Source organism: Phalangium opilio, unplaced genomic scaffold, assembly GCF_054372755.1.
Source record: "Phalangium opilio isolate 3A_F unplaced genomic scaffold, DU_Popi_V2 ptg000003l_1, whole genome shotgun sequence".
NCBI classification, from domain to species: domain Eukaryota; kingdom Metazoa; phylum Arthropoda; class Arachnida; order Opiliones; family Phalangiidae; genus Phalangium; species Phalangium opilio.
In genome coordinates, this window is record NW_028324145.1 from 13,935,829 (window position 1) to 13,956,235 (window position 20,407).

A 20,407-nucleotide genomic window follows, 5' to 3' on the forward strand; every position below is an offset into this window, starting at 1 on the left:
AATAAGTATTACGGCGGGAGAGGCAACTGAAATAAATTGAATAATGTTTCATTACCATCGATATTTGGCTGCAGATATGGGCCATTTATCGATTATTTTCACTTGCAAACAAAATTTCTTTATTACGTTTTAAAAAAAAGAAAATTTATACGCTGGTCTCAGACAATTTCAAAAAAAATTGTTCGTAATTTTTATAATTTACAATCTTATCTAAGGAAGTGGGGTTTGGCTTAAGAAGAAAGAATACACCCTATATGGAAAATAACTCTAGGGGAAAAGCCTAATTAGAATTATTATTCAATTTTTAAAATATTATTTTGATCTTAGGCCTAAAACTAAAAAAAGTAAAAAAAAAAAAAAAAAACATCTTTTAACTAATAAATAACCACTCATCATCCAAATACGGAAGGCCTAAATATGTTTTTCGAAACATTTTTTCGTTTCAAATGTTCGATTAAACTGTTAAGTACAATGATACACATTTAACGAGTTTTCATTTATTTCTATGTAGATTTTTAGACTATAATAGCTTCGCTGATGGGAATTCAAATAAACCAGAAAAAATAATTTAGTAAAGGAATCAAAGGGATAGTGAAATAATTTTTTTTTTTTCAGAAAAATACCAAATTCGCGAAAATATTTCACCAAATCACCTTCATTTATTTAAGTCTTCTTGATCGGGTTGTTGACAAAACCTCCCAGACGAAATCTAAAAGTTGACGCGTGAAAATAAATAACTTCCTAAGCGTAATTATCAACTCTTTTTGAATGTGATTGGTCAAGGGGGGTTTTATCTAAACTTTTATACCAATCAAGATGTAATTCGAAATAATTTATATTTTTCAAAACGTCGATGAAAATTTTGAAAATTTGGTAGTTTCCTAATATAAAATACTTTTACTATCCCTTTAACCGTCATTCTCGTAGTGTGGAGTAATATTCGAGGTTAGGAAATCACCTAGCTCTTATACCGAAGATGGTCGAGTACCTGTAAAATTAATCCAGTGTCCTAATTTAAATTAAGTGTTTCAATTCCAAAATGGCGCGGCAATGGGTTTGAAAATAGAGGGGGGGGAGGGGGAATGAATGATATCGGTAAAAACGAGGGGGGGGGGAGCTGATGATATTACGGGGGGGGGGATACTCCCTTCGTTTGGTTGCCGCCTTCTTCTTCTATAGAAGTAATTATTACCCTGTATATCTCAATCTCTATTTACAATTCAATTAAAATCCTACTCTTAATTAATTAATGAATTTTCCCCGGTAAAACAGACTGACATGTTGAAACGTTTAAGAAAACACAAAAAACATATTTGTTTGGTTATGTTTTTCGATTATAAAACGTCCGCTATTACGCGTTAGTAATCCAGTCAAATGGATCTCCATAATAGTCAGCGTGGCAAGTTTGTTTTTAAGTTTTTTTTTAAAGGAACCGTAAACCTGAGCAATCGAATGGGACGAAAGATCGAACCTCCGTCGCATCGATTGAATGTTTTTTTTTTTTATACTTTATCGAATTTCAACTCCTTTCCGTTCATTCTTGGGTGCAATGATGTGTTTGTCCAACTTGTTTCTTTTTTTTTTCAAACTACTAATAATAATTAGTGGTTTCGCCTAAAGTAATTGCGTATGTTGCATCTGCCAACAAAAACTCCGCGCGTTTTTTTAATTTATCATCTAACTTAATACTTTAGAAATCTAAAACAAAAATTAATTAAACTTAAAGAAATCTATGAATTACGAAGAGCAATTTTTGGCAAAATCTAAATCGAAATCCGTCTCCCTCTGACGTCACAGAACTTGAAACTTCCAGGAAGCGGGGACAGAGGCCGCCACGGAGGCTTTGCTATCGTAATCGTTGGCGCCACCCACCAAGCAGTCGCCGTTGACGGGAGGCGTCCTGGTCGGGGTCAAAGGTTGAGGGGCCGAACCCCCACTTCCCCCTAAATGATGTCCGTGATGATGGGAGGTCTGGTGGTGCGGGGACGGTGAAGAACTCATGGAGGGCGAAGAGTTCAAGGAGGACATTCCCATGGAAGGAAGGTGATAGGCTTCGTGCATTCCGTAATAGCCAGCGTGTCCGTAACTCTGGCTGTAACAAGACGACGGTGGACCGCCCGGCGGAGTACCCGGCGTCATAGGATGGCCGTAACTGGAACTTCCAGCGCCCACGGAAGAGGCTCTGCCAATGGAGAACCTTGTCTTACGAAACTATAGATAAGATGTTAACGTTTGGGGAATCAATATTACCTTTGCATGCAACTACTAGGTGGTGCCATGAGCTCGGGCGGCCCAATCTGAGCGGGACTCCAAATTTGCGAAGAAGAGCCGCCGACGCCGCTGGATCCGGATCCTAAGGAACCGTTGGAAGAGACGATCGAGCCTCCACCATGGTGGAGACCGTGATGAGAATTCAAAGAGTGGTGGTGCGGATGACCGCCCATGGCCGGTTTGTAATCGGACAGAGTAGCGCCCCGATGGCCGCCGCCCCCGTGACTTCCTCCCCCGCTGCCCACGCTGACTGGAGGGCTCCCCGTACTCGTCGGTTGCTGGTTCGAAGAAGATATGGGCGTATTGGTGGGCGCGGGTGGGCTCTTCATTTTCTTGGGCCTGGTTTTAGCGCCACCGCTACCTCCACCCCCATTCTGTTGAATTTGTTGCTGTTGCCGGCACTTGGCGCGACGATTCTTGAACCATACCTAAAAGGACGAGTTAATTAGAGGTTAATTAACCTCCTGGAGGGGTTCGATCTTATTGGCGCGTCCCGAACTTACTTGAACTCTCGATTCGGGAAGATTAATTTTGAGGGCGACCTCTTCCCGCATAAAGATGTCCGGGTAGCGAGTCTTGGCGAAGAGCGCTTCCAGGATATCCAGCTGGGCGCGTGTGAAGGTGGTCCTCTCGCGGCGTTGCTTTCGGGGTGCCGGAGAAGGCGAAGAGAAGAAGGGCGAAACTAAGCGATTGCAATAGAACTCGCTTTTAATTAACGGGTTCGTACCTTCGTTACCGTAACCTAATACAAGTGTACAACAACGACACACGCATTAGCAACCAAAAAAGAACAACACCACATCGCGGCCATTCCTCCTCATCCACGATAAACTCCAACACACAGCCGTGACCCCGATCACCCCTCATCAAAATACCACATCGCGTAATTGAAAATTCATTCCAACTATTAACCTTTACGATGGCATATACCCTGGCCAATTGTAAAATCCCTCAATAAAACCAAAACCTTACAAAGCCTGTATAATCCTGGCATGCACAGATGTCCCGGATATTAAATATTTTTACAATAAAAAATATGAATCTATACATTCGTTGGCAGTCCCAAAATCAGATCATCGGAATAGCGAAACGTTTGAGACGTAACTTTTGGCCCCGGATATTTGCCCAAAACGTTTTAGCCAGTATCCTCGGGACCCCTTATATTTTTCGAACGCGGTATCACGTACAAACTGACAAGGCATAGGCATAGCACGCGCGAACCTACAACCCAAAACGAAAGAAAAGAAATTATATAAAAGAAGGATTAAATTTTTGGGTCCGTGGTTGATTCATCCGCGGCCAAGTGACGGCCAGGGGGATGCTGATGCTGCTGCTGGAAAATGTTCTCTCTTTCCGCCCATGCTCCCTACCCCCCAACACTCCTCCCGGGGTTCGCTATAATTGTTAGCGTCTTAAATCCGTCTACGAAACGGCTTTTGGCCCCTACCTTACTTTTTTTTAGGCCCAAGTTCTATCTTTCCTTCCCCAATCGCGCCCAAGCAGCCATACACATCGATAAAACAGCATCATTGTCGTTAAGCTCGTCGCGGACCTTCAATAAAATGCTTTAGATACATTTGGCTTATTAAAAAAATGTTAGGTAATAATTTTTCTTCTCAATTTCAACGAAATAGATGTAAGAAATGGATTTTATTTTGGTTGAAATTTTCCCAAATGGCGGGGAATTCTAATATAAAGCCCGCTCGTTTACGGATACCGTGCAATGGGTCGAGATACATCGTGTATGACGGGCTTTAATCCTACGCGTTACTCGGGGAAACCTTTTGTAGAATGGGACGCGGTATATCTAGGGCTTCGGTGCATGGTTCTCGCACGGTACGGTTGCTGGGAAAGGTGGCCGCCGATGGGCCGTTAATCCTACTTCTTATTAAAACCCTGGTGGTACGTAGAGATTAATCCCCTCTTTCATAGGAGGCCTATACCTTGCATCCATAGGCCATGCACCAAGGAGAGCGGCTTATAACCCTCTATTCTACGCGCAACGAACTTTTACGGTCCCTCTTTCCGAAAGCCAGAAGGAAAGGAAAGGAAAAAAATCTTCGATTTAAAAATGGAATTTTTTCGGGTGTCACTAAAAAGATTTATAAAAATTGTATTGAATATCGAGGATATAAAAAGAGCATTTCAATGCGACTTGTTTGCTTCGTGGATGTTTTCCCCAAATATACTTTTTCAAGATATTTGCAGATGTACAATTTCTAGCAAATTCCGCAGCTTTCGGAAAGCCCCAGCAGAAACGTTGGCCTTTTTTTTCTTCCTTATTTTTTTTTATATTTTTGGATGGAGGGTTGGAGGCTGTATGGGCGGACTGCTTGTATGGTATGGCCTTAACGAGATTAAATATCAACTATAGAGCGTGGCCGTTCCGTTTTCAAGGGTGGGCCAAAAACCCTGTTAACCCAATTGACGAGGCCATTCCCCGTCTACCAAGCATATATATATTATTAGGAATACTCGCTCGCCTTCTCTCTCTGTTCGGGTCCCGTCTCCTCTACTAAATTCTATATTCTAAAGGGATTACAGTTGGGGATTCTCCTAAATCAGCTATATTAACCGCTTTCAACTGATAAATAATATAAAAAGTACCAACGGGGCTTAATTTATAACCTCTTACGTAAGATTTACGTATAAAAAAGCCATTTTGTCTTAAAAGGAAATTTTGATATGGTCATGCGTATAGCTATAGCTATCCCTCCTTCTGTGTAATAAATATTGGGATAATCATGTATTCTGATGTACAAGGGATTCGTTTTTAGAGGAAAGTATTATTTGCTATAGTAAGGAAAAACGTGTCTGTAATTCGTCTAGCCAAAATTTGGCGTCAAACATTACGTAAATAGTAGCTTAACCTAATGATCGTACGTAATTGTAAATTTCTGACTCGCTAATTGCGTTTTAAATTAATTATTTATATGTTGGTGGGCTTAACGATGAAAAATATTGTTACACAGCATGCGTGGGAGTTAGGAATGAGTAGTAGTGCAGGGTAGGTCTGGCAAAAAAGGACACAATTCCTTACTTAAGTCCCTTAATATAATTTCTTTCGCTCTAAAAACATCCTTCGAGCCATGCAACTTGAATAAAAAATGCCTATACTAAATGTTAAAAGTCGCCTTCTTCCAGACGAGCACTTTGGTAGAGAAACCTCAAATATACGTAGGCTAAATGGTGTATACGCGGACCTTAAAGTCGCTGGGATGTTGCGGCATCACGAAAGACAAACAATTTTAATCCGAACAGCAGCAGTCGGTCGCCGCGCGATACAATGCACCATAGCGACGCGCGAAATAATGTAAGAGCGGCAAAAATCGCGCGGAATTTTTCTGCCTGCAGCGGCAAACAAGAGGATTCGAATCGAGAGAAGAGAAGAAACGTTCGGAGAAATCTAGAAATAAGGCGACAGAATTTCAACTCGGCGGTCAGGGAAAAAGGGACGAACGGGGGCTGCGAGCCTCCGAACCCTGATCCTTCGCTAGAACGCCACGGCACGAACTAGCCACAAAAACAACCTTGTATCTAGCCACAGTGAAAAAACCATCCAAAATTTCACTTAGGACAATGAAAAGCAAGCAACCTTCCCCATTTTGGAATAGCAATGATTTCGAAACTGCAATTTCAAATACGCAATAGGTTATAAGGGCTATAAGATATTGATGAAGCCAAAAATGTAAAAAAGCTTTCGTACATTTTTTTCTTCGGGCCTGCACTTTGCACATTTATGTTTTTAGTACAATGTAAATAATTATAGTTTCTTAATTGAAATGTCAAACGAGCTGGGAAGAGCGCCGCGTATGACAGTAAATAGTTAAGTAATGATTTACAACCGAAATGCATGGCTATAAAATAACGAAACATCTGCTATGGCAGCGCGCCGCTAGACGTGTACATATTTTAGAGGCCTAGCTATACCACATTGAGTTATACGATATCGTTTAATATAAAATTTTATCCTTCATTAAAAACGCGTAGAAAATAAATGGTTCTGAAACAGTGGTAGAGAATCGTAAATCTGGCGAAAAATGCTGCCCGTTTTTAAAGCGGGATTTTTAATTTTCCTTTTAATAACGAAAAAGACTTAAAAAAAATTAAAGCCTGTATTTATACCAAAAAACAATGCTTTCGTATATTTTTCAATTTGGTCACGATTTCCAAAGTAGGTCAAGTATAATTATCGTTAAACACTGGGCATATTGAACTCTTAAAAGACTATGGCAATCGTCATACACATTCATTCCAAGTGTCTACTTTATAACGCTTTTAAGAGTGACTCGACAATGTAGAACATTTTCTCTAAACATTGTTGTGTTTTTCTTTGTATTCTCGCAATAGGTTCCTAACCTTTCGGGCTTCCATTAGGAGATTCGCTAAATCAAGTTAACTACGGTATTCTCCATTATAGGCCTAGCTCCTCCTCCCTTTGGAAGCCTAAAACCCCAGGGATGAAACGCATTAACACCCCAACGTCAAAATCGAATAAAACCCGAGAGAGGGGGCCAACTTTGATTTAATTACAGTTTAGTAAAGGTGTCCGTAGAATCAAAAAGTATTTTACAAACTAAACCGGCCGCCCTTATTTGATCTATTCGTTCCACGAATTAATTAAATTCTTCCAGGAATATTGAATCTTTTAAGAAGATTTCTATTCGTAGACTCGGGAGGCAAACGGTATTAAACATTCGTGGAAGCCTTTAATAGATTCACGGTGATTGAATATTGCCGTAAAGAAACTTTTGACTCCCATTTCGCGATAACCCCTCCATTAGTAAGGGCACCGGGGTTTTTCCCGAATAAGGCTGGCGGCCGGAATGGAGAAGCAGCCGCGGGCTATTTGGGAAAAGTCGGGCAAGGTTTTCACCGCCGTCAAACATATCGACATCCCCGGGAAAACGTCCCTCGAGGGAACAGGGAAGGGAAGAGCCGCGCGAGAGAGCTAGCGATCGGGATACGCCAGATGGCACATCGTGGATAACGGACCAGATAAAGGCTGGCTCGTCAAAAATTCAATACATGCAAAAACCATGCATGGGGAGAACACATCGGTAAACATGGTAGAAAGAGGTAATAATATTTATCAGGGGACCCATTACGTATGGACAAAGAATTTATCCAATTCTCTCCGGAATATTGAATATTTTAGTCACCGAACCAGCACCCTTTCCTCAAAGAAGCTATCACCCACCTATTGAGGAGATTCAGTTTGCTTCTGGTGTATTAGTTTGGTTAAGGGTGAAAGGGGATAAGTCGTCATGTACCAGGCCGGAGAGGGGAGAACATGGGACATTGGCGTTGACGGGATGAACCCGTCCTTTGACATGAAAGGCAAATACGGATAATCATGTACTTTCATTCAATTTTTGTCCTCCCAAACAAGCTTTATACGTTTTGAAAGGCAATAAACAAGTCTAAAATAAACTTCACCGCGCATCCCCACATTGACAGAAGGTCTAAAAATGATGCCTGCATGCTTATTTTGGAATTGTATACACAATATTTATCCTTATTTTTAATAAAGCACAGTCATCGCGGATGAATTGGTGGACAAGGAGAAGTGCGTTTTAACTCGGCTTCTATATACACCGCGTACAGAGAGCAAAAGGAATTTCATCAATTTAAAGCGCTATATTTAATTATGCAAAATTTCTTAATTGGACTGGCGTTACTCTTAAGAGATAAGCTTTGAAGTTACATACTATATAAAGACATTAAAATTGCGAATGAAACGCGCTTTGCGTCAAACAATTTACCTTCTAATGTACGCATGCAGTTTAGATATTTAATTTGAAAATAAATGAAACAACGTGATAATCAAACACGGTATTTTGGACTAAAGCCTGAATGATAAGAGAAACTTGGAATTGAGGATTGTGAACAAAATTTGAGTTTTCAATAGCAAAATATATCTTCCCATGGTTATATCGTTTACAAATAAGATTGACGGGTATTAATCCAGCGTGCCTAAAGTATCCTAGTATAAACCCGGTAGGTAAACACGCGGAGGTGAAAATCAAGTTTGAAAACGACAAAAAGGAAGACAAATGTCAAAAAGTTAAAAAGGAAGCCAATAAAAGATGCGGAAAAAATTCTATAAATCGAGGTACATTTATCCATGCAGGGATCGAGTCGAGCTAAAATCGAATGACAAACGAAACGCACGTGCAGCAGCCATATACGAGAGCTTGACTTTTTTATTCGCGCGCAAATAAACCCGCGGGAAATAAAAGGCGCCAAGAAGAGCTAGAGCGCGCCAGGAATTTGGCAGGGCCCAAAACGCCCGAGTAAACATACAAGACGCGCTTTTATACAAGGAGGAGACCCTGGCCCCCTGGGCCAAAGTTTGCGCATTATAGCTGCTAGCACACACGATGAAATCGACGAGAATGTTGACATTATCGGGGGTTTCTTGGAGCGGCGAATAACGCTCTTAAAAGGGCGTTTAGGCGTACAACGAGATGGTACCGGAGAAATTTGGGAGAATCGGTTATAGCCCGGGAAGAAAACTGCATGAGCACGTGTCGCGGGGAAAGCTTCAAAAACAGGTGTCCCCCGCGGTCTATAAATACCACCGACCATCACGCCTATCTTCACCCGTGTATTGTAAAAGCATTTTTCAGCAAGGGTAAATATGACAGCAATGTCCCGAGGGGCGATTTACCCCGTTTTGGATGGGTTTGTTTGTATCAAACTAGGAGGTGAAATTCAAGAATTTTTAGTTTGACCTGACGATACTTTGGAAATGACGACAGCAACAATAATAAGGCCAGCATAACTCGGTTAATTCCGCGCTTATAGTTAAAACCTAATCCAGTATTAAATGCTCCTTGGTTGACAATCTTTAAATTCCATAGCGCGCTCGGCTGGCGGGGGCATGACCTACAGCGAAGATCGACCCCTCAATTCTTCGGATGACTATACGTAATACAACCCGCCAAATTTTTAAATAGAGGCCCCTATTATTGTCAGGGCAAACAAGAATGTCCGTGGAATCCGCCTGCTATAGAGAAGATGGTTTCGAATCCATGACCGAAACGAAGAATAGTCGAATTGTCCGGCAGCCAGGTTTTTGCGCGTCGGTCAAAAGTCCCCCGCGTAGCCTTTGCCAAACGTCTTTTATTTAAAAAGTAGAAACGGTCACCCCCTTGCGCCCGCCGAAACCGATATCAGGGGAGAATAGATATTTGACAATCAGACATTCATTCGGCTTCTAAGCATTGTCCAGTCTCGGACCATTCTCTCGGAATGCACGTGCAAAAATCCCCGGGGATTCGACATCAAAACATATATAGGAGGGCAAAATATTTTAGGGATGACAAATTAAGTTCTAGACAAGTACTTTATTCTCGCGTCAAGATATACGGGGTTCGGATTAAAATGAGCCTTTATATCTGTTCTATTAAAACAGATTTCGTGATACCCGGATTATACTATATGCCAGTTTTGAGATATTCCGAGTTGTTGATGCCAGATAGCGCGTTAACAACTAAAGCTTCCCTACATTTTTTTTTTTTGCAAATTGAAACTTGACAGGTGGTCCGTAATAATCTGGCGCTAATGAAGAAAATGTTGTAACAATACGAAGCACGCTTCGCCTTTCATTTGTCACTTATTTCATCCTATTGTTCACCAAAATAAGGTTTTCCTAAAACTCGTAATCAAAATAACGTGGTTCAGAGTAAAGTAGAGATCAACATCAAAACTTTGAACTTTATGTCTAAAAGCTAAACCTTTTCGGTATAAAATTTGTAATAGGATGACACGTTTACCCAATTACTATTTACTATGATAATAATTTGCCCCTGAGGTAAGCGTAGATGCTTCTCCCCAATACACGAGTGTTCGGCAGACAGAAGGACTTCTACAGGCGCACGCGATTTTCTTACTCATATCAAAAACATATCACAAAGTTACCTACAATCGTGTACATTAGCAAAACGCGACTAATCCGATAATAAAGGTATTTATAGTCGGAAAAAGGGGTAATTTAGGATAACGAGCGCGTGGTCACAGTCGCACGCGCCCCAAATTAGCGCCCAATACGCCATAGATGAAAATACGGATATGGCTAGAAAAGATAAACGTCCTATAAATATATCCGCCCGCTGGTCACTGTCCAATTTGCACGCTTGACAAAACTACAACCCCCTACAGAAGCAGCCCGGGTCCTAGCATACCCTGGCGTAACGTTTCCCAATCTTCAGTTTAAACCGCGGAAAAACCGTTTTCCGAATCAACGATCCGAGCGCGATGTGCCCCCGAAAAGAGAGTTCCGGGTTGCTCCCGCTCCGCGCATGTAGCTACTTTATTACAAATAGAGAGAGAATGGGATGGGGCTGGCCCGGACTCCCGCTGGACCTAACCTAACCTTATAGTATATAATAAAAATAATGAATAGAGTGATAATCAAATTTGGTATGGCACCCCCGGCAGGCCGACAGAGCGGGACGAGTTATACGGCGGGGTGCCTCCGGATTGCGGAAAAGATCCACTAATTTATTCTCTATTACTAGAGGATCAAAATCATTCCTTTCGCGTGTTAGGTATATAGAGCTTGCAGGGGTGCATGCCGGGATATCGGGGCGAGCTGATGAAACAACCCCTTGTTAGATATATATGATGGCTCACAGATGTGGTATCAATTCACTATTTACATCCCTCGATAATAAATGTTTGTCTACGAATGATCTTGTTAAATTTTCACAATTCTTATAACGTATATTGCCCGGAAGTGTACAGAGTCTCAGAGACCAGACCGATTGGAATGAATTATGACAAAATAGCGTTCGGCTTACTGTCAGCTAGAACATCGATAAAACCCAATATTCCAGAACACGAGTAATACGCTCTTTATCTGATGTTCTCGCGCTGAGATAAACGTCACGCCAACCCATTTAGTTCACGTATAAATCAATCAACAAAATTACTTTTTAATAAACGTAAATTCCGTATCGAAAAACGTGCGGAAGCGCCTGATTGAAAACGTTTCGTTCAAACATTCGTGGCTCGTAATTTCAAACGATTTCGCGTTGCACTATACACTGGGGAATTGGGGGATATGTTGTGACGGAAACACCTTCCTGATATAACAACGCGAACCGTGATATAAAATTAAATCTTACTCTTGGAGACTGAGATTTACGAATTGCCGGAGGACATGGCGGTATATTCACAAAACATAATAAGCACACTCGCGCATCCTATAGCCGACTTGGACGAAACACTACGAGAACCGAAGTTGATGGGCAATTTATAACATAATTCTTTGGCTTCGGAAATAAGTTAAAGATAGAGAAAGAGAGAGTCCGAGCGACGCGTTCGGCTAGGAATACATCAAATGGCAAAGTAAGGTTTTTATATCGAGGAAAAGGAGCGGATTTAAAAGAGAAAAGAGCGAGCTCGGTGCATGGCGGCCATGGACAGAAGAGAGAGAGAGAGAGAAGCGGAGGACACTCTCGCATAAAGGCTTACAGCTTATTATAAGCCAAAAGTATTATAAGCTCCGCAAACGCCCGAGAAAAGAGCAAAGTCTAGCTCGGCAGAAAAAAAAATAGAAGAGGATTTAAAAACGTCAGAGGTCCCGGAGTAGAAAAAGGCCGCATCGGCTTATAAGCCAGCCAGCAGCCAGCCACCACGGAGTAAAAGGCTAAATAAAAAATATCTACACCTTATAATCGGGAAGCGAAAGCGTGACGTCGAAATCGGCTTTGCACCCTGCTGCAAGCGGATTTTAATTCGAATGTTTACACTAATTCGACGAAACCCCCCACCCCTCCTCGAGTCCTCGTCCAATCCCTAAGTAAAAAGGAGATCCGGTCTCAGACCAGCTTCCAGAGACTTAAAAAGGGAAAGGGGGGGTGGGGGGTGCTGAGAAAGTAGCACCACCACCACCGCGGATCTAAATTGAACTACATAATCAGCTTGTAAATAGCGGAAGAATCCTCAGCCTGCCACCAAGGGGGGAGGGGGGGACAGTTTCAGGCCTTAAGCCCTAGAAATGGGGATGGGGAAGGGGGTTGGAATAGCCCCGGTATTAGATTACTTGGACACACAATTACGACTATCGAGCTAGTCGAGGCTGCCCGTTTCGAATAAGCTTAGCCGCTAGACGAGTTTACCCAAAGGATGGTGCAGCGTGTCCCGCTTAAGAGTTTGCCTGGAAGAAGGTACAGGGGTTCTATTCGGACTTAAAGATTCCGGTATAAAACGTATGAAATTCTACTACTAGAGGAGTGGGGGAAGACGAAGGGTGATGGCGCGAAGGCAAAACTTAAGCCACTATCCGTCAATACTCTCGGCGTATCCGTAAGCCCTGATCCTACCCTCCTCTCCTACTCCCCTTTTGCCTTCTTTATAATCGGCTTTTAGGACTATATCCCCTTCTCTCTTTTAAGCCGTCCTAGGAAGGCTTAACGCGGCGCGCGAGCGACGAAACGGGACGCCCGCGCGCGCGACATTCCCGCCAAAACGCCCAAATTCCTCGCCGAAGAAGACACTCTCGCGCGACATTCCCGCCAAAGCGCCCAAGAAGACGCGCTCCCGCCAGATCCCCCTCGAGGAACGGCTCCATGCACGCGCTCGCCCGCCCACGCGAAATACAAGCAACATCAAAAGTAAAACGCGATAAAATAATAATGAAGGATATATAATAAAATTGTGAGTTTTCTTACAATACTCACCCGGATATCCGATAGCTCCGGGGTGATGCAGAAGATCGGGCGACGAGGTCAGTCCGAGTCCGACAGCCGCGGCCGCCGCGTACGGGCTTCCTTTTAGATAAGCCATGCTCGGAAAGCCCGAAGAGCAACTCGTCGGCGTCTGGAAAGCCAGTTCGAAATATTAAGCCTGCTGGACCTTGGCGTTTTATTACGCTCCCGAGGAACCCCGAACAAAGCCGTTCTCCGTTTCTGAAAAAAACCAAGAACAACAATAGATAATTAAATAATAATCGGGATGTAACGTGATTATTATTTACCAATTCGGCATGGAAGGGTTATAGGGATTGGCGGTAGTATTAATTTAATCTTTAATTAGTCATTAAAAGATCGTAATAAAAAGTAGAAAAGAGGGTATTTGTGGGTGGTCTTTTTTAAAGGCGGCGGCAGCGTGTCGGATTGCAGCAGCCGAGTATTAAGGATCAGAAAGGTACAAAAAAATTACCGCGTAAAGATTATAAGGCCGAGCTCGAAGACAGCCAATTCCTAAGCCACCATAGCTAGGTTATCGGGACCAAAACTCCCGAGTAGTTCCCCTATAAAGTTGCGCGCGTGGCGCCAAGCTCTCGGATCAACCCCTCCCAGCTGCAGTCGCTTCCACAGACGGCCTATCCACTGCGCGGCCCTATTCCCACCACCCCCCCCCGCTCCCACCACCCCCCCCGCTCCCTCCATCCCGACTCACTCACTCACTCACCCACTGCAACTACCACCACTAGCACCACCACCACCACCACCTCGCCGTTTCAAAGGGATTACGGAATCCGGCCAGCTATATACGCTATAGTACACACATACACACTCTGGGGCGAAACCCTAGTAAGCCTAACAAGCAAAAATTCCCCCAACATTATCCCCCTCCCCCCATCCTCGCGCCGCCAACTATACAATACCTTTTTTTAGATCCAAATTAATTTCGCCAAAGTTACGGCGGTAGAGAGGAAAATAAAGCGCCACTAACAATCATTCGCTTTTACCTTCCGAAGCGGAGTTCAAACTAAGCTTTCTGCGTTATCCGAGTTGGGCCTAACTAGGCTAGCCATACCGAGGTTACGTTGAAATAAAATCTATTTTTTTTCTTTGGCCTTTTTCCTGTCGCGGAGGGGTGCGGAAATTTGCCAATTGGTGGAAAGGATAGGGCGTTGCCAAGGAAACGCCAAAATGGTTACCTCGCTCCTCCGCGAAGCCTCTCTTCTCCATTGGCTGGAGGTACAACCAGGAGGAGTCCGTACTTAACTAGGCTCTCTAGCCCTGGCGGAGGAAAACCAGCTCGGAGGAGGAAGAGCGGGGATGAAAATGGATGTAAAAGTACATTACGCTCAAAGTCAAGGTGAATTGTCCGTGACGGAAAGCCTAGCTACAGTCTCTCCCTTCTTGACGCGCTTCCAGAAGCGATTCCAAAGTTCCGAAGAACTGACAATCCCTATTGACTAGGTTTTGACGCTTTGGACTCTGCCAACTCTGAGAGCTAAAAGCTTTCGTGATAGGCCTAACAACGACGGAGAAAAAAAAAGAGAGGAGAAACTTTTCCTCCTTCTTGGCAAGTAAAAAGGCCAAAATAGAAAAGGCTGACGGAAAATTGATTGGGAAGTTTCTACAAACTCTATTTTATTTTCGCTCCTATCTTACCGATACGTTAAATCGAAGTCAACTAACATCCCCCAGAGAAAATTCCATTAATTTCAAAGTAAAATATAATACCCCTAGTCCTCGGTTACCTATGGAATAGGTATCTTACAAAAGAAGAGGCCAACTTCCTATAGGAAAAAAACCACTACTATGCCCGTAGAAATGTTTAACCCGCGGCACACTCGTGTCCAGGGAAAAGCTAGCATACAGGGGTAGAGCCTCTTCAGTGCAAACTCAATACATTTTTGCTTGTACGCCTGTAGAAATGTTAACCCGCAACACACCCCTGTTCAGGGAGAAGCTACCTTACAGGGGTAAAAATAAAACTGTTTTGAAAAACAATTATGAATGAATATAAAATAGATGACAGCATTTAAAGGGCATTGCCGTACTGAACTAAATAATCCACAAATAATGCCAAGAAAATAATCACCGCGTATTTGAAACTGTTGTTTGGGTATTAAAGAGGGTCCATCTTGGACGTACGAAATGCGTCGATAGAAAATTGAAGGAGAAGAAAGACTCGGGGGATGAGTGGGGGTCATACTTAAAGCTCGATCGGAAAAGCCTCTTTGAAAAGGACGAGCGACGGTGGCTCGGGTAGCCGGCTTGCGCGCGTGGTGTGGAGCGATGGCAATGAAATCATTTTAAGACTATAATAACCGAGACCGATTCAATATTACGTAAATAACACTCTAGACTTAAAACAGCTTTTAAATCATAAAGCCAAAATCCGCTATAAGCCTATTAGCGCGCCCAGAGAAAGATAGGACCGCCGAGCTAGACGAAAAGTACTGTGTAGTGGCTTAAGGGGCGGGGCGGGGTGCAAGAGAAGGGGGGGGGGGGGTTGAAGAGATGTACTAGGTAGGCAAGGAGGGGGGCGAAAGGTCTGGTTAGGAAAAGGCCTAGTGGAATAAATAATCCGACTAAAATGCTGGCACTAAGCTCACCTTAATCCGTTCTCCACAAAGCGGAGACGAGTCACCCGCCCCACCACCAATGTACCAAAAGGAAAACGCTCAGACCGACCGACAAAAAAAAAATTATAGAAAAATTCTACAGTTCCGAATTAAATCCTTAAAGCGTGTTTAAGAGGCCAAGTATCGCGTCTCATTCTCTAGCATACTACAAAAGCGATCATCCGGATCAAACACGATATTATACTAACAGATCTTACTTTTTAATCTACACTCAAATTGCTACTCAAACTAAATAAACTCCGCGGCTTCGAACCCTCTGCTATAGCAAGGTTACTTTTATAGTCTCTTTTTCGAAAGACAAATTTCATCAACAAATTTAAGGCAAGCGCGTGATTGACGTAAATATTATATAAACAACAAAATAAGAACGTACCAGCTGCCCGATGAATAAACCGATTTAATCCTTTTAAATTAGGTTTTAAAACGTCTTGGCCCGGTTAAAAAAAGTCGCGAAATAAAGCATTTATACCACGAGTTGGAAGCATTCGAGGTCATACTCGCGACTGTCCCCTACAACTTCAAAATGATAAAGATTTGGTTGGTTCCAAAATTTTCTTTCCTTTCTGAAGGAAAACCAATTATACCATGCGAGAAGTGCTACAATGCCCGTGGAGCCAATGTAAAGATACCCCGCGGATAATGTAAAGGTCGCTATTTTAACCGTGCACCTTCGTCCTAGCGTGTTTTACGGGACAGTGGCCACGTGTTCTTTTGTATTGGGGGCGAGAAAAGAGTTCACTATCGTCATTCAAAGATCGAAGGTTGAGGAATTTCACCCGCTATGACACCCCTAACTCTTTCGGGGAAAGTCCAGAAAGAATTCTAAAAGCTTGCACCTGTTTGACTGAAGTGGTATTAAAACCAAGAAAATCTTAACTGGGTGGACTCACTGAAGTCCAAAAGTAGGCTAGATTTCAAGAGAGTTAAATAAAAGTTAAAATTAAGATTAAGATTTACGGTGATAAAAATCCATCTGAGTCTACGGGTTCAGGGTAAATATAGGCCTAGTACGTTTGTGTTGTGGGTTCCTGAATGAGATTCAGGGTTGGGCCTGTTGATAATGAAGCCAAAAACTTTCCAGGGCGAAGGCAAAAGATGGAAAGAAATGTTGCGAAAAATAACCGCTTCTTTCACGGTGGACAAAGGTTTTGGGGGAATTGAATAGAGCCCAATAATCAGCGTTGTCGGGGTCCTGCCTGCACGACGGAGGTGGTGGTGGTTGCCTATTGAATCTTTTACGTCGCGGAAAACGAGTTTTTAACGAGAATTCTATTGAGACGCCAAATCTATTTATATTTGAAACGCTTCTGGGAGGCCAAAAGGTACCAAACCGAAAATGTGAAAGCAAATTAACAAGATTTTAACCCCAAGGGTTGACCAAAAAAGGGCCACCCGTGTCGCGATGGCTTCGGCCAATGCATGGTGATAACTGGATTTCCAAATTGTCCCTAACCTTATCTCTTCTTTGAGTTTGCTAGACAAAATTAATCCCTCGAAATAATCCCTCATTTCCAACACCTATTAACGCTAGTATCGTAGACAAAACCAGTTTTTCTGTTTCCTTACAAGTGATTAACATTCGTGCACTAAATGTTCTAACTCGCACGAACGTTTAAATAAGGCTACATTTTATTGTTGAATCGTGTTATTAAAATTGGCATTTTAGTAACCTTTTACAAATGAGAATTCCCCAATAAATTTATTTTCTAAAAACGCATCACGAGTCAAAAGAGACAGCGGTAGAAATTTAAAGAAAATGAGCGCGTCAAAAAGTGAAAACGCGCCCAAAGATTGGTGTACGCGTACGTATCTCCCCGTGGCACGTCGGTTCTAGATTTACAAAGACAGCGTGGTGCGGAAAAAAGCATCTTATTCATTAGAAACGCTATCTTACGAGGTGATAGCGTAGAAGTTACTCGTTTATTACGCTGATATAACTTTATCTGTCAAGTGAGGGGCTCGCCACTCCGAATCGATCAAACAATATTTGAACCCAAATTTATATCTTCAAATCGATTTCAATAGCCTTAAACGTCGCTAGTGTCTGAGCCCTCGATACTGATGTATAAGTACGGGGGTTGTTTTTAACTGTTGGATATACAAAAAAGAAAGAAAAAAAGATGATGGATGAGATAGGGTGTAACGCGGGTTCGCCGTTGGTTGCAGGCGATGGTCAGAAGCGAGAAACGAGGTGAGAAAGACGTAAGAGACATTGAGGTTTGGCCCGGCCGACCTCGAACGCCATCAGTCAATCTAGCCACGGCGCGGTGGACCACGAGCGCCCATGCGAGCTGTAGGGCTACCGCTGCGAGCCTAGATACTTCCTACGATGGTCCGATTCGGAGTAGGGCTCATCCGTCTTCGTAAACGGCGAATAGTTCGCGATGACATCGGAAGAACGCCTTTTCTTACCGCTTATTATACAACAAATCTCAATTACGCGTTCGTTTTTCGCATTCAATAGCTAAAATAACTTTGAGTAAGCTAGAAGAAAAGGGGGCCTAGCAATCAATCGCCCTCGGAGTGATTTCAAACTGATGGCTATATCCAAGAATTTCTCCGAAGGGGGAGGGGGTATACGGGCCCAGACAGTTAATTTAGAGCATTGAAATAAGCTCGAAAATTCGTTGACGAGCTTCCACCTCAACAACGGCGTTGTTGTTATCTAGAGGAGGAAATCTTTCACTGGCCTGTTAAGCGAGAAATTTCCTTTAAAGGGATATTGATACGAATTAATAATGAAACGTCATTACGAATCAAAAATCGATCACGTGTATTGGTAAGGCATTTAAAAAAGGTAGAACTATACGTGTATATCCTTATCCGAGCCGATCACAGGTAATTTATAAAATAGTAAAATTAATATGGCTTCTTGTTTCACGCAAAATGCGTGCGGCTTCCAAGTTCCAAATGGCTTCAAATTCCCAGGTATATATAACTCGTCAGTATTCTTTTAGGGCTTTGGAAACAGCCATACCATATTTTCTCTCTCGGTGCGCCAACTGCGCATGAGAAGAAAAAAAACAACCAAATGAAGAGGTCTTTACCCGGATTTTCCCAACTTCTCGCGGGGTGGAGTAGTTCGTTCTATTTTTCTATATTACGGGCAAAAATAAACTGATCGAATGGAAATTTGCCCTCTTGACCCCTTTAACTCGCAGTCAAATAATTATTGTTAGAAAGGAAAAGTCGCTGTAGCTGCACCCCTCAAGCAGCGCTACAAGCTACCTACGCGCAGATTTTTCTCCCATCTCGGAGTGTTATGTAATGGGCGTTTTACTCCATAGGATTAACATCAACGAGAGAAAAAAATAAGAGAGAGATATTTTAAAATCGCCCAAAGCTAAAAACAAACCAGCAGCCCGCTTCTTCCACCGCTAGAACTTTTTTATTTATTTTCTTTCTTTTCATTTCACACCCGTCCTAAGCGAGACAAGAATCTTATAAACTATAATGTGAGCTGTCTATAGACAAAAATATATAGGCCTAGTTATCCACTTTTAAATTTTGATTACCTCATTTCAAAAGGTTCCCGGACCGCATTGCATCTCGTTAGCTACTCGATTAATTAAAGATGTTAATTAATCTAAATTATATTTTCCTGACCAGTACACACAGACGGACCAATACGACCAGTGCAAAACCTCTCCGTCGGAGAGTTAAAAATCATAGAATATAATTCATTAACGAAATGGCCGCGGCGTTTGATTTTATACAAAATTTAAAATTCTCTATATATACTCTGGATGCGAGGGAGTATATTGCATGCTATAATCCAAAGGGTTCACTATAGAAGGCCCGACGTAATAAATACCCTAAACCCCCATATACATCTAGGGTCCCCCCATCCCCTTTGGTATATACTCTATTAAAGAACATAATCTGAATGGGCACGGAGACACATGGCCATTTTGAAAATAAGGCTATTGCGCATCATGCACTTCAACCTATGCGTTCGGGCCCTCTTGTTTCTCGCGGGTTTCCGAGTTTGGAGAGGCAGTACACGGGGTAGAGAGAGAGAGAACTTTTCAAGTATAGACTATTGGGAAGGAGGAATGGAGTCTAATACTAGTAGCTGTTCCCCGGTTCTTCTCGAGTCGAGTTCGGGATTATAAGAGGAGAGGAAAGAGAGTAGCAAATGCAATTGTCGTGTAGACGAGGCTATAATTGCGGCGGCGGGAAAGGCTCCACCAAGGTCCCCCCCCCACACACACGGGCTCCGGAGGATAAATCGCGCCTGAGAAAACACGCCGGAAATAGAAACCCCAGAGTCAAAAGCGTGGAGGATATACACTCGAGTGTTGGGAGTTGAAGTTCGTCCTAGTGATTTTACTTCTTCGTTGCTCAAAATCGTTCAAATGGAGTCCCTCGATCTAGATACGGCAGTATTTGTGGCCCAGTTGGCTTATAAATAAATAAGGAATTCGGAAAAACAATCCAAAATGAGGAAGATGATAAATGATGAAGATTTTCATCTCCAATATATATCACCTTCTTGGTGCGAAGAGAACTATAGTAGGCCTAGGTCTTTTGGAAGCCCCGAAGGCTTTTACAGGGCGTCGGTATAATCCCGGATGGAGAAACGTTGAGAAAGGCCTAAGAGATTAACAGGGTCCGTATATACGGAGAGAGGGGGGAGCGTGAAATTCGGCCCAAAGGCCTTCCGTTTTACGCCCGGCATCCTTCCAACGCTATCGATTAAATTTCCATTATTATTAAAACGGGCGCCAAGCTCACGCCGCACTCTAAAACTATAGCTATATCCGAAGAGTCAAAATTTCTAACTCAAAGTTGAACTCC

General features: G+C 42.7%; 1 protein-coding gene across 8 annotated transcripts in view; it reads right to left on the minus strand.

Annotated features, from left to right (window-relative positions):
- Nucleotides 1-92: 92 nt before the first annotated feature.
- Nucleotides 93-20,407, minus strand: part of LOC149718024 (uncharacterized) — a 34,293-nt gene continuing 13,978 nt past the window's right edge. Inside the window, exons 1-5 of one of the 8 annotated variants that reach the window (XM_089841989.1) lie at nt 15,981-16,125; nt 12,954-13,190; nt 2,775-3,013; nt 2,251-2,699; nt 93-2,182 (exon numbers count right to left, since the gene is read on the minus strand). In XM_089841989.1, coding sequence (XP_089698115.1) covers nt 1,792-2,182; nt 2,251-2,699; nt 2,775-3,013; nt 12,954-13,068 — 1,194 coding nt within the window. In that variant the 5' untranslated portion in view covers nt 13,069-13,190; nt 15,981-16,125 and the 3' untranslated portion in view covers nt 93-1,791. The other 7 variants (XM_089841983.1, XM_089841986.1, XM_089842003.1 and 4 more) reach the window with 7 other exon arrangements.